The sequence below is a fragment of the Crocodylus porosus genome, unplaced genomic scaffold (assembly GCF_001723895.1).
Source record: "Crocodylus porosus isolate Cpor-Errol unplaced genomic scaffold, CroPor_comp1, whole genome shotgun sequence".
Lineage (NCBI taxonomy): Eukaryota > Metazoa > Chordata > Crocodylia > Crocodylidae > Crocodylus > Crocodylus porosus.
In genome coordinates this window covers 5,684,247-5,705,043 of record NW_017728935.1, presented here as the reverse complement: position 1 = coordinate 5,705,043, position 20,797 = coordinate 5,684,247, and the positions used below count along the sequence as shown (strand labels likewise).

At 42.5% G+C, this 20,797-nt stretch overlaps 1 protein-coding gene across 1 annotated transcript in view; it reads right to left on the bottom strand.

Moving 5' to 3' along the window:
• Positions 1–539: 539 nt before the first annotated feature.
• TRIM33 (tripartite motif containing 33) overlaps positions 540–20,797 on the bottom strand; it is a gene marked incomplete at its 5' end in the record, with an annotated part of 38,475 nt that continues 18,217 nt past the window's right edge. The window contains 15 exons of the mRNA XM_019546499.1: positions 540–5,627; positions 5,707–5,757; positions 7,586–7,738; positions 8,416–8,490; positions 9,409–9,532; positions 9,901–10,244; positions 11,379–11,538; positions 11,830–11,893; positions 12,449–12,581; positions 13,689–13,889; positions 15,938–16,102; positions 16,370–16,614; positions 18,223–18,340; positions 18,922–19,068; positions 20,011–20,125. Of these exons, the coding sequence (XP_019402044.1) occupies positions 5,415–5,627; positions 5,707–5,757; positions 7,586–7,738; positions 8,416–8,490; positions 9,409–9,532; positions 9,901–10,244; positions 11,379–11,538; positions 11,830–11,893; positions 12,449–12,581; positions 13,689–13,889; positions 15,938–16,102; positions 16,370–16,614; positions 18,223–18,340; positions 18,922–19,068; positions 20,011–20,125 (2,308 nt within the window). The remainder of the gene's footprint in view (positions 5,628–5,706; positions 5,758–7,585; positions 7,739–8,415; positions 8,491–9,408; positions 9,533–9,900; positions 10,245–11,378; positions 11,539–11,829; positions 11,894–12,448; positions 12,582–13,688; positions 13,890–15,937; positions 16,103–16,369; positions 16,615–18,222; positions 18,341–18,921; positions 19,069–20,010; positions 20,126–20,797) is intronic.

The window sequence follows — 20,797 nt, the reverse complement described above, 5'->3', positions numbered from 1 at the left end:
CCCCAGCCCTGTCCAGTCGCTGCTCCGGAAGGCGTGGCGTGGCGTGGCGTGGCGTGGCGTGGCGCTGGCGGTGAAGGAGCAGGTTGAGACGTGGGACCCAGCTCAGGGTTAACGCTGCACGATGGAAGATGAAGGTCAGGGCTGCCACCCCCGTTGAGGTCACGGGGGTAAGACACCAACCATGTCCTCGCTGGTGCCCGAGAGCGAAGGGGCTCCTGCTGCTCGCCCGTTGGGAGTGACCTCCAGCCCCAGAGGAACCACTTTTACAGCCGGACAACTTCCTTCCTCCCGCTCCCTGGAGCTCAACACTCCAGCGACCCGCTCCTACCGCTTCCCCCGTGTGCGACGGATGGATGGAGGGGGGGCCTCCGGCCACACGGGACAAGCCCCGGAGCGTACTCACGCTGTCCACGCAAGGCTAGCCTCATTTTTAAAAAGAACGAACCTGCTGAAGACAGAGCCAAAGAAAGGAACGTTTCTAGAAACGCTCAGAAGTGCTCCACTCAGATTTGCAAGAAAAACTCAAAGCAAAACTCTTCCCCTTTTTTTCCTAATTTAATAGAAATAACCAAAACAAAGTGGTTTTCAAACAATGCTTTAAACTGATCTAATACAACTTCTACACCACATTCCAGAGCATTTAACAAGAAATATTTACAGGCAGCTAATGTATTAAATAACCAAGAAAAGAAAAAAAAAAATCTTGCCTTTATTACACACCAGCAAAAAACACAGGAACGGAACAATTAGAAACTGTAACCTTGTTAAAAAAAGTTAAATATGATTATTCAGGTAATACAATACCACAGAAACTGCACTTTTTGAAGAATCATATTGAAGGATGAGCAAAGTTAACTATGTGCAAAAAAGTACCAGTTTAGTTACTGGAAGCAAGAAAGAACTGAAAAAAATGCTGTGAATTTAACCCTTCCATGAGTAGGTTTACATAGAAAATTAAAACAGGCTTTCAATTGCACAAATCGTTATAGGCTTATGTACACGTTTCATGGCGTCTTGAACTTGAGACATCGCTGCCCGCGCAGGCCACTAGCAGACATGCATTTTCTTTTCTTCTTTCGCTTTCTTTGAAATTTAGGTCACTCTCAAGGGAATGCTGCAACAAGTCAGACTTGTACAGTTCTCTTTAGTACCCTTGCTTGTACACACTCTATTAGCCTGAAAGAAAGCAGCCTTTCGCTGTAAAGAGCACTCAACAGAAAAGGGCAAAACTGCATTTTGCACATTGGATAGGTCAATTACAATACAGATATCCAAATTACCTGCAATTTTTAAAACTATTTTGATTCAGATACTGTTAAAGAAGCATATAAAGAAGACCCCCTTCAGCCAACGCAAGGAACTAAGATGGAAGAGTTACTGTACATGCATTTTCACAAAATAAAAGAAATCACCACCTCCAAAATTACAATGTACTGTATATGTTTAGTCTGAAATATGTCTATGTAAACTGTGGCATATAAATTTTTTTTTAAAAAAAGTACCTCCATTATTTACTCAAACGCCTACTTTTTAAAAAAATATGTTAACTTTCCCCAATTTTTAAAATAAAATGCCACACTATATTGTCAATAACTCCTGCACACTTTATTTTTAAAAGCTAGACTTGGTGATATGCATACAAACTTTCCTATAAAACCACTATCCAAAGGAAAGGACTCCTGTCATGCTAATAGGCAACAGACAAAGCAGTTTTATTGCTTTTTCCAAGGAAGAGAATAAGAAAAACAAGAAAAAAGCCTACATCCAGTACATCATACACGCAACTTTAAAACACTGTTGCCATCACTTAAGCTTAAGTAGGATCAGCTAAAACTAGGTTATACAACAGAAGGGTAAGGGTGGGTTAAATGTTAAAGATTTCTGTTAGTTCTAGTGGCTTGCAGAAATGTTTATAAAACATTTCACGGATCCAGTGTTGAGTATGCGGACACACAGTAAATGCCACAACTAGTCGTACTGGTGACATTTCACAAAAACAAGCTATCTACATGTAACAGAGCATTTCTATCTTTAAAAGTTAGGGGAACACCCTTTTTTTGGATAGGAACTCAGCCTCAGTAGAACAAGTTAGGCCACTTAATTCCAGGGCACAGTTAAGTAAGAGACCTGAACCTATTTAGCTGGTTAAAGTAACACTAATCACTAGTAATTACATGGCAGGATACCTGCTGAGGTAATCGAGAAGTCCACAATTAGCACACTGTACACTTTTCACTCCTGTTTCAAAGCGAGTTGCCTTTTACTTCTTTGGATTAACTTAAACGTCAGGACCATTTACAACAAAAGAGTGAGACAAGAACTTTTTTTTTTTTTTTTTTTAAACACAAGAGTTTCAAATCAAAGCATATAATTGCATCAAGCACCAGACTTAACTTCTTGCTATCACGCCGGGACATGGCAGCTGCGCAGAGAAACCATGCGACATGCCTGCCCTCTGCAACAAGGCTCCCCCCTGCCATACGGCACGTTTTCCATCCCAACATCCCTCAACTGTCATCAATTGCCAGCCAGAAGCTGCCGCAACCAACGCGTCATGCTACTGATACAAAAACAATTACTTTGCTATCGAGTAAAATAGATGCAACATGGCACAAAAGCTGTTTTGGCTGAGCAAACTGACCGGTTCCTACGATCGATTTACGTCCATGGTCTAAGGGGGAAAGCAGCACATCAATGTAGTTGAAACATCTTTTAGGATCCTGCTTGAATGCACCCTAGCTAACTATGAACAGCTACCGGATTATCAGATCTGGACTTCCGAAAGGGAACAACCAACCGAACAACAACAAAAATCCACTTGGACACACTAGTCTCACTCATTTCTTCGTACATAGATGTTAAGGAAAACGCTTCAGATTTCTTGCACGCGCCTCGAGATTTCACGTAAGTGGTAATCTTTATTGTATTCTGAAGACAAGAAAGGAAGTTTTCAGGGTAATGTGCAAGAAAAAAGCCTCCTCACCTGTAACCAGGATCACAGCTGGGGTTTCAGACTCACTAATGGAATAAAGGCTAGTTTACAAGTTTACAAAATGCCTCAACCAGAGTGAATTTCCTACCTGTTGCAGGGGAGCAGAATCAGCCTGGGCAGGACAAGTCTTTACATTTTAAAACAACATCTGCAGAAATTAGAGTGCTTACACGTGCCATAAAAACTAGCAAGCCCAACTGAAGAGAACTCAATCTTGTCCACTGTATTTTTAATAGTACAAATTCCGCTCAAATTGGCAAAGTTAAGAGAGAATCTAGAAATGCATGAACAGGTGACGAGTGTACAGTCATTAAATAATCCAATTTTACTTACAGATCAGAACTTCCCATTCACCCCACTCATGCTTCTCTAAGAACAGACACTGGCATGTTTTCAAATGAGCCATTCTTTTTGATTTGGATGCAAACTATTTATGATTAAAATTTACTGGACAAAATCCTTTGAAAAACATTACCACTTGAAAGTAAAGACAAAATCAAAATTCTGTTTGATCCTTTAAGTGCAATGTTTAAGGTAACCTAAGGAAGTGAGCCAAGCTGTAAGCACCTTCAATCCCTTTCTGTGGTTTAAGAAAGGATTTAGTCACATACTGTATGCACTCATGTTTGGACTGTATAAAAACAAAATTAACTCAAGTGATTTGCATAAATATTTCTTAAGAGCATCATTTGTTGATTCTATAGATTTTGTGCTAAAATATTTACCTCTATCATATGCTTAAGTCAAATCTTTCTTTATATGCTATGAATAGTTTCTCATGCTGAAAAGAAAAAAAAATGAAAAAAACCCCCAAAACCCTTGACAATTTGCCACATTCATGTTTCCTTCACACAAAATGTCATGGCAAATCTGCATTTTGGGCACCTTGATCTTGTTTCTTTACACAGGACTTTTTCATCTTGTTCCAAGAGAAGACTGTACGACTGTACAAGGCTGGAAATTCTACTTCTCGGTGCTAGTCCTTAAAGAGCAGGCCAGTAAGAGGAGGAAACTTAGCTGTCCAAAGTTTAACTACTTTGTCAAGAAGGCATCCCTACCCACAAATGCTGCAAACAAGGCAGTGCGCTGTGGAAAGGCATTGCAGAGATGCCCACTTCATACAGAGTTTGGCTGGGGACTGATCCGTTTTCAACATCTGACCAGAAGCCGCTCTATTTCAAATTGTGGTCTGTGCAAGTAACTCCATGTCACGGAGGGTAAGTAACCCAGTCCCAACAGGTTTCTTCCAATCTTTCTAGACATTTCACTCATAAGCTGCTTCCGAAGAAAGTTTTGAGTAGTTCTCTAATAAAAATAAGATAGAACCTCCATATGAATGCAATGTTAGAAACAGCATATATTACAAATCTGTTCTTGATAGGAACAATTAGTAAGAATACACATTAGCTTAAAAACAGCTCAACAAATGTTGCTGATCTGCAGGAATTTTCAATCCACTATTTACAAATAAGACAAAGTGAATACAGGAAATTTTACACATTTGGTAGTCAACAGGTTATTGTTTGCCAATAGTGGTCTCTCAGAAACTGATATTTAGGAAGACTGGAAAACCACCAGTTATTACCTTCTCAGTCTAAATTTGTAAGTACAGAAATCTAGGTAACAAATATTGAATACATTCTGCCTCTCAGGGGGATTAGGAAGAGACAAAAAATCCTATGAATTCCAAAAAAGACGTACGTGTACATGTTCCATACACTGGACTCCATTAATACTTATAAATGGACCCTACCGAGAAGCAATTGTTACAGCCAGACCTAGTCCTGTACGTATTAAGAATTCACACTGCTGCACTTGCCAAGTCAGAACGGTTTAATGATCATTTGTGAGGTTTCTGTACATAAAATGCTGGAAAGAAGGTGTACTCTAGATATCTGGATCAACACAGAAGGTCAGTTACTCACAATACCATTTAAATGAGAAGTTGATCAAATAAATGATCTAATTCGCACTCCATTTCACACAAGGGGGGATTGCTAGCCACACTTCTTACAGTTTAGACTGCAGTCCAGCGTGAGAGTAACCATATTGGTCCAGTCTTGCAGAACATGTATTAAGCAGTGCAACAGTCCACTTATCTGTACCAGGAGTGCCTTATCAAGTCTGCATCTTTCTCAACATTCACGCACCTCTATCTGTGAGAACAGGCCAAGAGAGAATCATCATCAGGAAAAGAAAAGGAAATTCCAAGTAATCCAAAAACCAAAAACAAAATCCCCCAAAAATACAATACAGGTTTTCCCCATTTTGACAAGAATGCTTTTCTGTACAAATGTTGCTTTGTAATCTAATACTGTCTAAAAGCTATCAGCTTCTTCAAGACGGCCACTGTAGGCATGATATTATTCCGGGAACACTTAAATAACAGTTTTTACAATAAGTTTAGGTCCATATTATCAGATTACTTTATATGCACTGGTCTCTCATCTGATTTTAGACGTTTTCTACGTGGCTGTATAAAATCTTCATCGGAGTCCTCAGTTATTTCACCATCGTCCTCTTCCTGTTCAAACTCAGGCAAAGGTTGGAAGGTCCTGTCTGGGTAGATCTCTGTAAGTTTATCTTCAAAGTACAATGCAACTGCCTTCCCTGCCTGTGCTACTTCTGAATCAGCCTGCAAATAAAGAACAGGAATATTCACCTGTTGGTAACGCATGTCCCTTCACCAAGTGTGCATGGTCTGAAACGCTTACCTTCAAATTAATCTCTTGTGTTTCTGCATAAACTTGAACAACTTTCATCATCTAAAAAGGACACCAGAGTCAAAAAAAATGAAATTATAATCCTTTCTAAAGTTATGCGATTGCACAGGGTTGGATGACTGAAGTCAGCCATCACAGGAAAAACAGATCGTTATGACCAGATTGGTTTAGCTCTCAAATTCAACAAAGAGAGGCCACCCGCTTTACGAGGCTGTTTCAAAACCTACAGCACGTGGACTTTGGGCAATATAGGAGGCTTTGATACAGTAAATGGCTACCAGTTACATTAAAGCAAATGATTCTCACCACAGGTTTTTCTTTACCAAAACTCAGTTGCCCAGAATAGTATCATGGAAAGCCAACGCTATTTCAGTTGTAACAGAAGAGCTCCTGCGCAAGTTCTTTTCTACAAAAGAAACGGGCATTCTTGCCTCTTCCATTCCCCACTTCCAATCACCTCCATGTGACAGACAGACACGGGAACCAGACCTGGTCCTACAACCTGAGCAATCAGACCCTGTGAGCTTGCGATGTTAGAGTCAGCACTTAAGAGTGTGAGGAGTCAGGTCTGAAGAGTCCTTTTAAAAAGTACGTGTTTCCCAGATCCGCCTCCTATTCTCGACATGCACGCAACACCTCTAAGAGCAGCAGCGTTGCTTCCAAAGTGGACGCTTCACTTACTCCCTCGATTGAGAGACTTGGAGAGCTGCTCTCCCTCCACATTCCCCATTGACCTCTCTACCTGACACAGGGATATGACAAGTCATGAGCTCAGAACAACCAAGTGCACAGCTGCCTCATTTGGCAAGTTATTTTCAGATTTTACTGAGACCATACCTTACGTGAGGCAGAGCTGAGACTTAACAAGCAGGCTTGTGGTTGCCCCAAGCCGCCACTCTAGGCAGGACAGAAATTCTTTCTGAACAGTGTCAGAAAATGTGAAGTTACACACTGAAAATAATTATCCCCCTCCCTACAGCCCATTCTCCAGGACTTTAGGTTGTATTGTGTGAGAAGCCTCAGAGATGATGATTTCTCTTCCCAGGGTTAATTCCCTTATTCCAGCAGTTTATGGGTGAGGAACGTGAGACAGCCTACATTTCCCTTCTCTTTGCTCTATTCAGTTACTGCTGCCACCCTTTTCACCAGCTTAACTCATGCACATTGCGCACATTTGTGAGGCAGACGAGTACTTCAGTAGTTGGCAAGCAGAAGTCACGCTGCACCATGTGCATTTAGCTACACTCACAAGGAAGATCTTACATTTTATGGGTTGCCCATCTCAGGCCCATTTTTGGGGTAAACTAACCTGAGAAAGTGAGGGGCTGCTGGGTCTTGCTGCAGAAAGGCTTCTTAGGCTCCGTTTAGAAATTAAAACCTCATTTTAATTGAGCAAGAGCTAGAATCAGGAGGAATGGTCTCTGCAGAAGCTTTTTTCCTTAACAAAGTTTGCGGCATAATATTTGATGAGCACTGATCAGTGGCAGTCTGCTTTGCTATCATCTGTGAGATTTGGAGGAATGCCCGATTAACCCTGCACTTCTGAGGCACGGCTGCAATCCATCGGAGATGGGCCAGCCACGAGGTCACGCTGCTTCTTGGTGCAGAATCCCAATTTAAGAGCAGCTATTGCCAAGCCAACTGCTGCCTGCAAACCTTGGTACAACTCTTGCCTTCAGTGCACCGTGTAACCCTCTCAGCCAACATGAAAGGAAGGCCTGCACTCGGGCTGTATGTACTTGCAAAGGGTCCAACTCTTCAGGTGTTCCACACGCAGCACTTCTGGTCTGCAAGCAGGAGCTGTGTGGAGCAGCTGCAGAATCAGCCCTACATCAACCTTAACTGCTCTAGAGATTGGAAGCGAACATACTTCGTTAAACCTTTCACAGTTCTTGAAGATCAGCCGGACATCTGCCACAAAATCCTCGGGAGTCTGGTAGTGTTGGGAATGTTTCTTCTGCAGCTTCTTTTTCACCGTTGATAAATCCATTGGTTTCTTTATAATTTTATAGTAGTTTGGTATCTGCAATGAAAGAGTGCATCTGATCACAAGCCGCCCGAAACGGCTGCTACGCAATTCTTTTGTTCATAGAAGCAGCATACTCCATCCACTTAAGGTCAGCAACCATCCAACCCCGTTAGAGCACATGCACACTGTGTATATGGGAAAACCACGACTGCGTGGGGAAGGTTAACACCACAACAACATAATAATCTAGTTAATAATACAACATACTGGATGCTGGAAAGCAACTTGTGTATAAAGATCAAAGGTGCAGTATCACTGTCTTCGAGAACCATTAAATGTGACTTCTCTCACATCTCTTGGAAGTCAAAATTTTTGTTCTATCCACATGGCTACCAATGGGTTGTTTTTTTTAAAGCCTTCTGCTAAATACAAATGATAAAATATTTGCATTTTATCAGATACCCCAAAACTTTTGCAGCCCACTCAAATATTGCTATTTGAAAACGTTTTAGAACAAACACGTTTAACAATTCAAAGCACCATTCTAAGTTGGACCAGTGACATTTTCGGATTGGTTTTACTCCAACAGCGTCTTGCCGATGAACGTGAAGAACAAACAACTTATTCCCAACACAGAAACCTGTTAAGACTTTGGTCCCTTGGAGACATCATCTGCATTTTAGTTTTATTTAATTTCCCCCCGCCCCATCATCACGCAGCAGGAAACTCACCGAGGCGGGGACTGGCTCTTGGAATTCAATGCTCAGCTCATGGCAATATAAGTAAAGCAGGAGACGTTCACATTTCTTGTGAAAACAAACAAACAAACCAGAAATCTTAAAATTAATACCCTACATTTAACTTCAGTCAAAGAGTCTGTACTTAAATAGGTTCCTATTACACCGTCTCACTAGAAGAAAATGAAACCTTGAGCCTAGATTTTACTTTTCATTCATTTTCAAAGATATGGAAAGTATCCATTGTGAAGGGAACAACAGATTTACTTCAGGTAGCCCAATGTTAAAACCTTGTTACTCCTGCCTTCCTTGCTTTCCTTTTCCCAGAGGGGACAGAGCTGGGCTAACCAACCAAATGCTGCAAAAAACCATTAAATGAAGGCAGCCAGCCCAGGAAGGGCAATTGGGCAGCGGTCAGTGACACTGTTATGCTCGTCAGCCTGTTGCAGGCGACTGGTTGTACTGTGCCATCAGACAACATGCAAGGGTTTGCCTACTTTTTCCACACGTGGTTGGAATGAAACAATCTGAAAATCCATTCAAACGACTGCTTTTTATCATTTCCCCCCATCACAAACATTTTACGCTTTCAACTGGGTAACAGCCTCCTTGAAGGAATTCCATTTAGTAAGTAATAGGCTGCAGGCAATCTGACTGCTTACATTAAACAATATGCATAGCTGGACCTTTCCAATATGCTCTTAAATAACAAACAGCACCTCTCATCACACGTTTAAGAAATTCAACTTGCATAAAGCAACTAACTGCATCAGGAAAGTTAAACCTTTTAGGAAGGTTAAACCCACGAGAGCTCCTCATTAGAACCACTTCTGAGATTAACGTTAAAACATGCAGTGTGTTTTTACAAAGAAATTTTTGCTTGTTGGGTAAAGTACAGGTATAGTGTGGGGATGACAATGAGCAATCGGTTAACAAGCCCAATATGACACTTCTTAGACTCTGATGCATGCAGTCTTTAACACATACCCTTTGGTCCACCGGACTTAAGCCTTGTGCTGTTTTCCCCTTCTTACTATGCTGCAAATTGTCACAATCATATTCTACTTCAGGTTTGCTTAGATCTCTGCAGAACGTACATATCCACTCCCCACTAAATAAGAAGAGACACAATTAGTTCAGGAATCCAGAGACAAGGTCTACAAGGACAAGGTGACCACCTGGCTATTTCTATAGCTTCTTTACCTCCCCAGAGTCACCGTGTAGAATATTAAAGGCTCCTGTAACATAACGCAGTATAGTACTGTTTATCAAACTCGTATTCCTGTACCCTGCGCGTGCCTTCAGCGTCAGTGAAAAAATAACAACAGCATACAGGGAACACACATGCACGAATGGGCCAGTGAACATGTTGGATGTTTTCATGCTACTCGTGAGCACTGGGGCTCCAGGGCCACTCATACTGTTGAGCAGCCTACAAAGACATTTTTTGGAATGGAAAGTTGATTTGATTTCTGGTACCTGGGGAAGCTGAGAAGTGTCGGTACGTGACAAGTGAGGTGAAACACTTTTGGGCACTTTTCGCAACATAAGAGATCCCCTCCATTTTGGCATACAGCACACCAATCTTCATTTGGATCATCCTCCTTGTTGTTGCCTTCTCCCACTCGTGCTGATCGATGCATTAGACTTCTTACTGGAGACTTCCCGTTTACCAAACTGTGCCCAGATTGCTTGCAGCTTTCACTTAAATCTGCTGGCTCAGCTTTTACATGATTTTCAAGACTCCCCAAAGCTTCCAACTCGCTTTCCAGATGCAAGTTTGCAGACAGAGGTGGTGTCAAGCTGCTCTCGGGACTGCTAAGCTGGAATAAAAGCAGCACATGATAATTTGCAAAGGGTTCAGTCTACAAATTCATCTTTCCTCGCATATTGGGGATCAGAAGCCATTTGGTTGCTTACTAGCACTGCAGACTAAGAATGCTGGTAAATCCTTGCTGGACACTGGAGTTACACACTAGAAAGAGAATCACTATTCTATAAAAGTCTAGCCTCTTAAAGGGATGGCTCAAGCTAACGATAAATTCTACAGAAAACACACCTGTTACTTCGCTATTCTCAGGCTGACCTTTAAGGAAAGGCTTTGGATAACAAGTTCCCTCAACCCACTCCCAGTACACAACCCCATCAAGACATCAACCAGGAGTTAAAAAACCTTGCAACATTGTCTTTGGTGGCTTCTCAGCATCCTTGCATTAGTGCTGTGATGAGCTCATTCTGGTAAATCAGTTTACGCATTTGGGAGATTCAGACTTTTTCCATGAGGCATTGCAGTGGACTTGGATGAATGTTTGTGACTATTAGATTAACGCGAAAGTCTAAGATCGAGCTATTTAAAGCTTTTATTAGCTAGAGCTAAAAACAGGGAACATACTAAAATGCTAATGGTAGTTTTACTGAATGACTGAAGAAAGCGCTAGTTGGCAGACTCCAGCCTGCATCTTGTGGACCACATCAGATTCAGCACATGAACCAAAGGGCAGGATCAACTCCTAAGCAGGGCCAACTAGAGATTAAGTTCCAACTCATTTCTGCTGTGCCACTTCCAAGGCACTGTTACCCAAGAGCAACACCTGCCAAGAGAGGATGGCATCTCGCACGTTTAGATCAAATCTAGTCCAACTCAGCCCAAGACAAAAGAGGAAGCACCTGTCTGACAGCACATAGCAAACAAGTGGCAATCCCAGTCCTGTTGCCCCTGGACTGGTATTCACATCATTAAACCTTATCATTACCACCGCTGGCAAGATACTGGCAGGCCCTGTTCTCTCGGGACCCGTGCCACACAGAACAGAGCTCAGGCGCAGTACCGGGGAGCAGGATGTGGGGGCCGGCTTGCCTTTCACTTGCTAAAAGGCTCTGTTTCCTAGGCACCATGTATTTCTGCTTTCCTGGTTCTCAAAGGTGCAGTAACATGCAATTTCACACAACAACTTTACCATGCATGCGCTCCTTCTGCCATCCTCTGTTTTTTCTTGCTTCACTGCTCCTGAGAAACTACATATCTCTTCCTCTGTCCCAGGCTCCTGCTTGACTTTCACTTGGTCAGACTTGAAATTAATGCCCGTCTTCTCAGCAGTTCTGCCTGATGAACCACAGCTAGAAAAAGCAGCATGTAAGTGTATGGAAAGCTCAAGTGCACTTCAAAAATTAAAACAAAACAAACAACACCCCCTTAAGCCTCACTGAAAATGTCTGCTTAAAAGCCGTGCCTATAATTTACAACAAAAAAAACACATGTGATGGGTTAAGACATGAATTTGCTATATGGTATTACTCTTCAAATAAGAGGTCACAGTTATAACAGTGATTGGTTAAAGACTTTTGAAGTCTCTATTTGTTCTTGACATTTGATTTTTTAGCCACGTTATTAACTAGTAATGTACTCACCTCCCCCTGCTGCCTGTGCTAGAGGTGCTAGGTGGCCTCACTGGCGTGTGGGAATTGGATAAACCTGAAAAAAAAGCATTTCTGTGAAAAGCGGATTCTGTGTAAGGTGTTAATATTTACACGGAGCACCGCCAACAATAATTACGCTAACGGTGGCCCGATAGTTCACGCAAATCAGCAACCCTTCCGTCACTTGGCTCAAGCACAAAGTTTGACCCAATACTGACATTTTAATGGCAGTTTGTCAGTTGCCTTTCAATTCACAATCTCAGTATTTACTTACAAAGATGGCCACGCTTTTGACCTAAAAATGTCTCTATTTTTTTTTAAATAACAAGCTAGTACAAAGGCAGACCTGTTGTACAGATTTCATATAAACTCAAAGATAGAGACAATAAATGAGAAAAATGTTACATGGGTTAAGAGGCCTGCTAGGGTGCCGAAAGAACTGTTTCATGGGTATGTGTAAATCAAGCCTATACAGACTGACTAATACCAATAACCTAAACATTTACATCCCAAGAAGGGAGAGGAAAATCATTTTAAAACTATGTTGGGGAAATCGCTTGCCAATTATTTTCAACACACAGCCCCCTCCCATCCTCTCTCTCCAGTTTACCTGATGATCCTGGAGACAGGGCTGAGGGCCCCGGGGAAGGGTTCATGGTGCTTGTTGGCTGAGGGGGTAGGTGACTGCCTGAGATGTACCTGCTGAGTAGGTTATCCAAGCTACTTGATCCAGCATCTTCCAGCTGAAAAATAAATCCCAAGTCTAAGTCAGAGAAGTCCAGAGGTTAAGAAAGTTGCACCTCACAAGGTCCTTCTCCTAACAGATATCACACCGTGAACCGCTAACAATTTTCATCTGCATACACGTGTAAGGGTACATGTAATTACATGCATGTTAGCTGAACAACATATTTTTAATTAAAGTTGTCAATTTTTCTCTGTACAGCCAATCAATCATTATAAAATCCTTGAAAAGTGAATATGCCTAAAGAAACATTAAATCAGTGATCTATTCTAGATACTCTTGAAGTACTAAAATGCCAGACGGCCATAAGCTAATTTATATCCTGCAGGCATAGCTTTTTCTCCCAACAAACACTGGCTGAATTTGGCACACACCTGCACAGCTTCTAGTTGTATTCTCACTTTACAACAACATTTATACCAGAATTAGTAATGCTCTAAATTACTTAAGTAGGAACTCACTGACAAGTACATCAGCAGCCTAAAACTTAAGCTTACTTTTCAGTTATTTACCTAAATAGGTTTCTCTGCATGAGGAAAAGCTGTAGTGTCAGAGTGCAGTAATTCAAAAATATGCAAATTGAAGTGACAGACTTAACTCACTTGACATCAATTACTCAAACCGGAAGTGTCTCTGTAAAACTAAATCAGAAAAATGGCACTCTGGCAACTCTAGATAATGAGCTAAGTGACAAGTGCTTCAAAAAACCTTACAGGCATAAGGAGGCAACCTTAAATCTGAATTAGTGAAGTTCTGGGTCATAAATGGCATCAGGTTCAACAATGCTGTACAACTGGTTACGCTTTCCCTGTGTAGCTAGCCTTACGTGCTAAAATAGATGTTCTTATTGGACATCTTTTCCTGTGGCCCTAACTGTCACTAGGGGTCTTGATAACTAAGCTGAGCAAGTCAGCACTGGACACTCAAACAGTCATGGCCAAAGCAAGGTGACAATCTTTTGAAAAGGATTGCAAACAATAACAGCCTTAATACTTACTGTAGTAATAGTACACCCATACAAAAAAAAGTAGTAGTAAAGGCAATTTTAGTAGAAGAAAGTCTGTTTCTTAATCAGTAACAAACTGTTTGGATCTGGAACACTAACCTGAATGGGTGGGATATCTGGCAGGGAAGGGAGATTCTCTGGATTTGTCACTGAAGGAATGAGTTCTATTGCTGTAACAGATGGACTTGTTGGACCACGGTTTGCATTTGCCATTGTAGCTGTTGTAGGACTGGTTGGATTGATAGTGTTGTTGTGCACTGAAACAACTGGAAAAGGTCCTGCATGCCCTGGATTAGAATGCTGTTGGTAGAGAGACAGGCACTGTCAGAAGAAAGACAGTAAAGCATCTATTTGTAGAGGTGCACCAATATAATCGGTCACATATCGGATCGGCAGTGACAAAGGGAAAATTAACATTTTCGGCCGTCGGCTCTTTTCGGCCAGCGTAGCCAATCATCTCACCAATAAATGCTGCGTGCACGTGCGCAGCCACAGCATGCTCACCACACGGCCAGCAATGTAGCTGGGCAACTTGGAGAGCAGCGTCCAGCTGGTAAGTTGGGGGGAAAGGGGCATGGGGGGGGCGGGTGCACAGATCAAGGTCCCCATGGTGAAGAAGGGAATATGGTAGGGGCTCCCCAGCCAGGGTGGTGAATAAGACCCTGGGGCCAGGAGTAGGACCGAGCCATGGCTCACTGTGGGCTCAAGGCCAAGGGCTGTGCCAGCCTCTTCCCGGTGGGGAGGCTGTGCCCAGGACAGGCTCAGCTGTGTGGGGTGGGTGGCAATGTGAGGGGTGGCTATGGTGGGGTTCCAGGGAATTTTGGGGTGGCTATAGGTCCCCAAACCCCTCCCCCCCGGCACTCTGCTCTGCTGCCTTTCCCTCGGGAAGCGCAGGCAGGGCTCCTGAGGGAAAGGCAGCAGAGCAGAGTGCCCCAAGCAGGGGCAGCACTAAGGGAAGGTTTGGGGGACTATAACCACCCCAAAATTCCCCTCGACCCCCCCGTAGCCATCACTTCCAGTGCTGCTGCCCATCCCGCACAGCTGAGCCTGCCCTGAGCCCAGCTCCCCTGCCAGGAAGAGGTTGGTGCAGCCTCTGGCCCCAAGCACACAGCAGCAGTCCACCCTTGTCTTGCACACAAATCCGGGGGGGGGGGCCAATGCCCTCCACGTCTCCTCTGGGGCTGAATACAGTGGTGGCGAGCCACCACCCCTCCCTGCCACTGCCCAGATGAGCTCTCCCTGCTTCCGTCCCACTCCAGGCCCCGGGGTCCTATACACCAGCCTGGCTGGGCAGCCCCTGGCCTCTGTCCCACTCTCTCCCTCACTGTGGGGCCCTTGATCTGCCCCCCAACAGATGTAGTAGCACGAGGCTGCTGCCAGGCTGCATTCCTGTAAAATCCACTATTGGATTGGTATCAGCCAATATGGCTGGTTAGTAGTCAACTATTGGTATTGGCCAAGCAAATCTTTATCAGTGCACCCCTATTTATTTGCATATAAAATTGTTGGACTTTACACTACGTGCAGGGTCCTGATATTATTCCCAATCTAGTTTAGTAATTTTTGCTGAAGATACAATACGAATAGAAGACTGAAATCATAATGTAATACGCTAAGTAAACAGCCAGCACGTCATGTCTAATCTGGAATGGCAAAAAATCTACAGACTGTGGATCGCTAGAGATCCTGGGATACAGCACGGAATTCCCATATCTCCTATGAGTTTTAATTATTTTCCTGTGCATTTTCATTTTCTTAGGAAAGTAGCGGTTTAACGTAGATGACTTTAGCAGAGCTTATATTTCCATATTAGATTCACAACTGTGCTTCTGAAAGCATTAATAAAGACTTGGTTTTTCTTCTTTTTTTAAAAGCATTCTTGTCTTTTGGTTATTTTCCATTATTTTGAGGATTTTTTTTTGAATAGTAAGCAAAGCTTTGAACCCCATTTAAAGGGTCACATATTTAAAATAATTTAGGACCAAGTATTCTTAACCCCAAATAAAGTAAAATTTCTATCGATACCATAATGATGTTACAAGCTCAACAGCTGCACAACCACCAGAGTGAAAACAACTATTTTTTTCCAGCTTCTTACCAGACCAAGATTCAAGTACAGCGAACAGTAATTTAAAATGTTAAACTTGGGTTTTTTTCCCCCCCTAATACTCCTTCAATAAAATGTCCTGGTGCAATATACTATTAAAAGTCAAAATGCATGCATAACTTGTGCACTGCTAAAATACAAAAGCGTATCTACATAAAACTATACCGTTATCAGAGACTTCCAACTTTTAAATGAAAGCTTGGTATAAAGGGGGCAAGCAAAGTGTGTACACAGGATATACTTGTCTTTGAAGATGAGGCTGCATCATGGAGTACTGCGGTCCATTGTGGCGCGGTATTCCCGGTATGCGTGCAGCGTTCTGAGCCATTCTCATCTGGTGCGCTTGGAAAGCCCCGCAGTTCATGTTCCCCCTCTGCATGGTCTGCATGCTGATCAACCTGGGAGGCTGCAAGAGTTTGGGGGTCTTAAATTCTTGCTTTGAACAAGGACACAAGAAGCAAGTCTTCCTCCAAAGAGATAGCTGGGAATACTGACAAAATGCACAGTACCAAGGCAAGCCAAGAGCTGCCCTCTTTTCAAGCATGTCAACTTTCATAAGACAAGCATTATAAATGAATATTGCATGATAGAACTGGGTAACTTCATATTGAAGCAGCACAGGTTTGAGTCTTAACATTATGCAGTGCAAGGCAACAATGCTTGGGAAACTTGCCTGTTGCTGTAACATTTGAGGGCCTGTCTGCCTAGGGACTGGGCCAGCTGGTTGTCCCATTCTCATTTGTTGCAACTGCTGATGTTTTTGTGCATACACCTGCTGCTGCATATGCTGAAGCCGAAGCTGTGCTAGATTAATTTGTCCTGGGGCTTTGTTGATGTGATTTGTCCCTGGAGGAGCCTGTCCAACGACCACATTTGGAGTGTAACCAGGAGATGGTTTATTTTCAATAACAAGATTCCCTAAAATATAAAGAAAACAAAGGTAAACTGTTACAATACAAGATCTCCACCGTCTCCAAGATCAATACGAGATTCGAACAAGCATCTCAACCTTCAACTTCTTCACTACTTTAACGTGCAATAACAAAGCAATCTAAACCTGAAGTAAAACAGAAAACTGCCACAGCCATATCGTAACCCTCTCTGATCTAGTCAGAATTAAGTACTTACAACCAGGATTGACAACTCAGATGCCAACTCTATTGACTCGTTTTATAAGCCTTTTCTTTTGGCAAGGTTTTCTATTGTCTAAACTAAGGCACTGTTTAAGTCAGCATCTTTGCACAAAAACTTCAGCTCATGAAGTTACTTATTTAAAAAAACAAAAAAAAAGAAATAATGGTATAAATGGTATTTTCTGTAACAGAGATGGGCTTGGTGCAAGATGATCAGACCAAGGTCTTAACATCTGTCTAGGAAAAGATATATTTTGGTCAGAACAAAACTTCCCGCGCTTAGCGTGCTTTGATGTAGGCCTTTTCAGCACGAGAAAGATATGTTGCAATCACAATAGCGTGCCATACACGTATGCTGAGGCTTCTACAACTACTGCCTTAAAAACAAAAAAAACAATTGATGCTCCAGCAGTAATACCGCTACAGGTTAAGTGCAAGTAGGGCCCTAGCCTTTTGGAGAGATCACTGCTACAAACGGGTGGATTTTTCCACATCCATTCAAATCCTGGACTCCTACCAAGAGGCAACAAATATTAGAGTGGTTTTCAAATGGCAGCAAGAACTGTATGAAAATCAACTCATTTGACATGAGTTAGAGAACAGTACAGAGGCCTCTTGAAACTAGTCAGCTGGATTTTCCAAGGCATCCAGTCCTCGTCAGACCTTTGTTAGCTTATGTCATTTTAAAAACATTAAGACATCTAGTCATCTGATAAACCAAATCTAGCATTACTTCCAACATACATGACTGAAAAATTAAAGTGGTTCCTCAACAAAAAGGCTACTTGCCAGAAATAAGCTTTAGAAACTGATGGAAAACTCTAAGTGTGGTAACATTTCTAGTTAGCAGAAATGTGTTAACACTTCAGTATTTCAACCAAGATTGCTCTAATCTAGAGCTAGAAAACCTTGCCAAAAGAAAAGGCTTGTAAAGCAAGTCTACAAAGAATCATGGCCTGTAAGTATAGGTGCACTGATACATCGGTCCTGTATCGTGTCAGCACCTATATAAGGAAAACTGACATTATCGGCAATTGGCTTCTTTTTGCTGATCTGGCTGGGAATGTCGACAATAAGTGCTGCGTGCATGTGCGGGGCAAGGAAGGGCTCCTGCTACGTGCGAGGGCCGGGAGTAGTGCCGGGCTGCACTTGGGACAGTTACACAGGTTAGCAAGGTCAGTGTGAGGAGACATCATGCATCAATGTCGAAGAGTTTGTGGTGACCACACACTGGAAATGGAATGTGCAGTTACCAGAACCGTTTCCATTAGGACTCTACTTCAGAGAGAGTTACAGAAAGGCATTCCCTCCTATTTCATATTACTTTAGATTGTGTTGAAAAACCCCCTCCTCCCAGTTTTCCAGGTGCCACCAGTAAAAGTTATTCTCTCACCTAAATTGACAACGTTCTTTGCCCAGAACGTGGGGTCACAATGGAAGCGTATTGCTCCGTTGGCAGCCGGGACAGGATCGCAACGTGCCTTTAAAATATGGCGCAGCTGGAATGTAATCTGATGGGAAGCAAAAACAAAACTTGTGGTAACTGCACGCATCTACACTAAGAGAAGAATTTGTTCAGTGAATACAGCATTGCCAGATATCCAATAATAACTTTTAATAGCCAATTAACTCATTGTAGAATTACAGTGGTGAGAGAGGGCAGTTATCCACCAATCATCCAATAAGAGTTCAGCTCATCAATAGTTTCAGTATCCTCCACACAGCTGACTTCCATCATCACTGTTCACATGAGGAAGTCTTACCACCTTCTACATGGATGACTAAGTAGAAGTGTACTTCTGCAAACTCCCCAGTAACTTCGCGGACCTGGGCTTTTTACTCTTTTCATTATAATGCAAGTTACACATCTAAATGTAAGTTAACTCTAGCAGGGAGTTGGACAAACTTGCTTTCATTACTACTGAAATCACAAAGGTTATATGGTTTCTTCTATGGCATGTGAAGAACTAGTTCTCCATTTGCTGGAAGTAAGCTGGTGAAACACAACTATGTCTCCACAATGTCTTTGATAGTAAAGTTCTCTTTTGTTATACCCGTGAGTAACCAAATTGCAACAGGGACATTTCCTTACCAGTCGCTTGCTGTAGAGTAGTGCAGTGCTACTGCCACTTGCAATGGCCCAATTAGTAAAGTTCATCACATGCTTCACCTGCCGTGAAAGACCAGTTATGTCATTCTGCTGTTGCATTAACTTCATCTGTCTCTCTTTTGTCACATTCTACAAAGAAATAGAAAAATCATATTAGGTGTTTATATTTAAAAGTCTTCTACGCCTGGATCACAATTCTTATACAAAAGATTAAGAAAGCATAGGTTGCACAGCGAGCTGGTCCAATACTTGCATTTCAGCTTCCTAATGCTTTCTCTTATAAAAGACTGGCATGAAGTTCTAACAAATCCAGTTTTTTTCAGAACACTTCAAAATTCAGAGATCCAGGGGGACAGGAAGTTTCCTTCACATTTAGCAGTTATGAGTTGTTCAATGCTGCTGCTTCCTTTCTCACTGGTGCTGTCAGGAGCATGCCAATGCAACTGCCGGACATCAACATTTCACCCTGAAGTCAGGACCATGGTGCACCAATGCAGCCAGGAACCAGTGATTTGGAGGGGGGGGGGGGGAGCAGGAAAGTCTGAGGGTCTGCAGTCCATGTCTAAGGGGTCCATGAAAGATGACTATGATCCATCAAAATCTGAATTTCCAAAAGGGTCTGCACCTCCATTCAAAATTTTTTAGGGGTCCGCAAATGAGAAAAGGTTTTGAATGGAGGTGCAGACCCTTTTGGAAGTTTTGGATGAGGCCTCAGAAAGGTAAGCAACAAAAGCAAGCAACTGAGGAGTCACAGTAACATCACATTTGTGTGAATTTACCATTTAAGAGAAGTAGATTTTGCAGACCTAACCAAGGTATATTCTAGACACTAGGGGTACATGAGAGGTGGGGGGGGAGGTGGTGCTTCAGACTTATGAAAAAGGAGCAAATTCAAAAGCAAGAACATGACACAGAGGCGCAAGTTCGGAAGCTTTCCATTTCACCGAGCTGAAATTCAACTCCCAGAACATACAGCTCAGGGGTAATTCTGGTACTGAAGTCGTTATACAGAACAAGGCTGCTCACTCAAGCGGTGAACAAAACTAGTCTTTTTTTTCCTTTTAACAGTACCTCAAGCTGCTGTAAGAGAGATTTTCCCTTTTTATTGATCTCATTGATGAGGGTGAAAATGGCCACTTTGATTTCTTGTTCTACTCGTTTATTAGTTTCATTTACTTCTTTTATCCTAAAAAGGGAGAAACATGTTGTCAAGCAATCTCATTACACCATGCCTCCAATACTACATACCATAATTGTACCCCTGGATAGCAAAGAGGCAATTTCTGTATTAAATTAATTGATGAATGCAGAATAGCAGCTTGTTTATTTTCTATCCAAAGCAGACTCCCAACCTTTTGGCTCCTCGGGCCAGAGGAGTAATGTGGAGTCAGTCTATGGGTTGCATGCCACCTGCCTGCCATATCTGGCAGCAGGCCAACACGATCTAGAGTGCAGGCCCATGTTATCAGGGCCATGGAGCTCCCCGCAGATCTGGAAGTCCTGCTGCAAGGAAGCAGCAATTTACACTGTCACTGCTCCCTCTCTGCAAAACTGCCAGACCCCGGGGAAGGCCAGTGGGACAGATGATACAGCTCTGCAGGCTGGATCTGGCCTGTGGTTTGAGCCCCCCAACCTAGAAGGTAACAAGCTTATTAGGGGAAGTCATCTGGAATTCAATTCTCAAAGAGAAAAAGCTTACATAGACCGATTTCAGATCCTAACAGTTTGGAGTTTTCTTTTCATCTTTGGACATTAATTGCTTTCTTTTAAAATTTTTCCCCACTTGAACTAGTGTGAAGTAGTGTCTTTGCTTCCAATTTCTTATTTGATCTCTACTTCATGTGTTCTACTGTGAGAA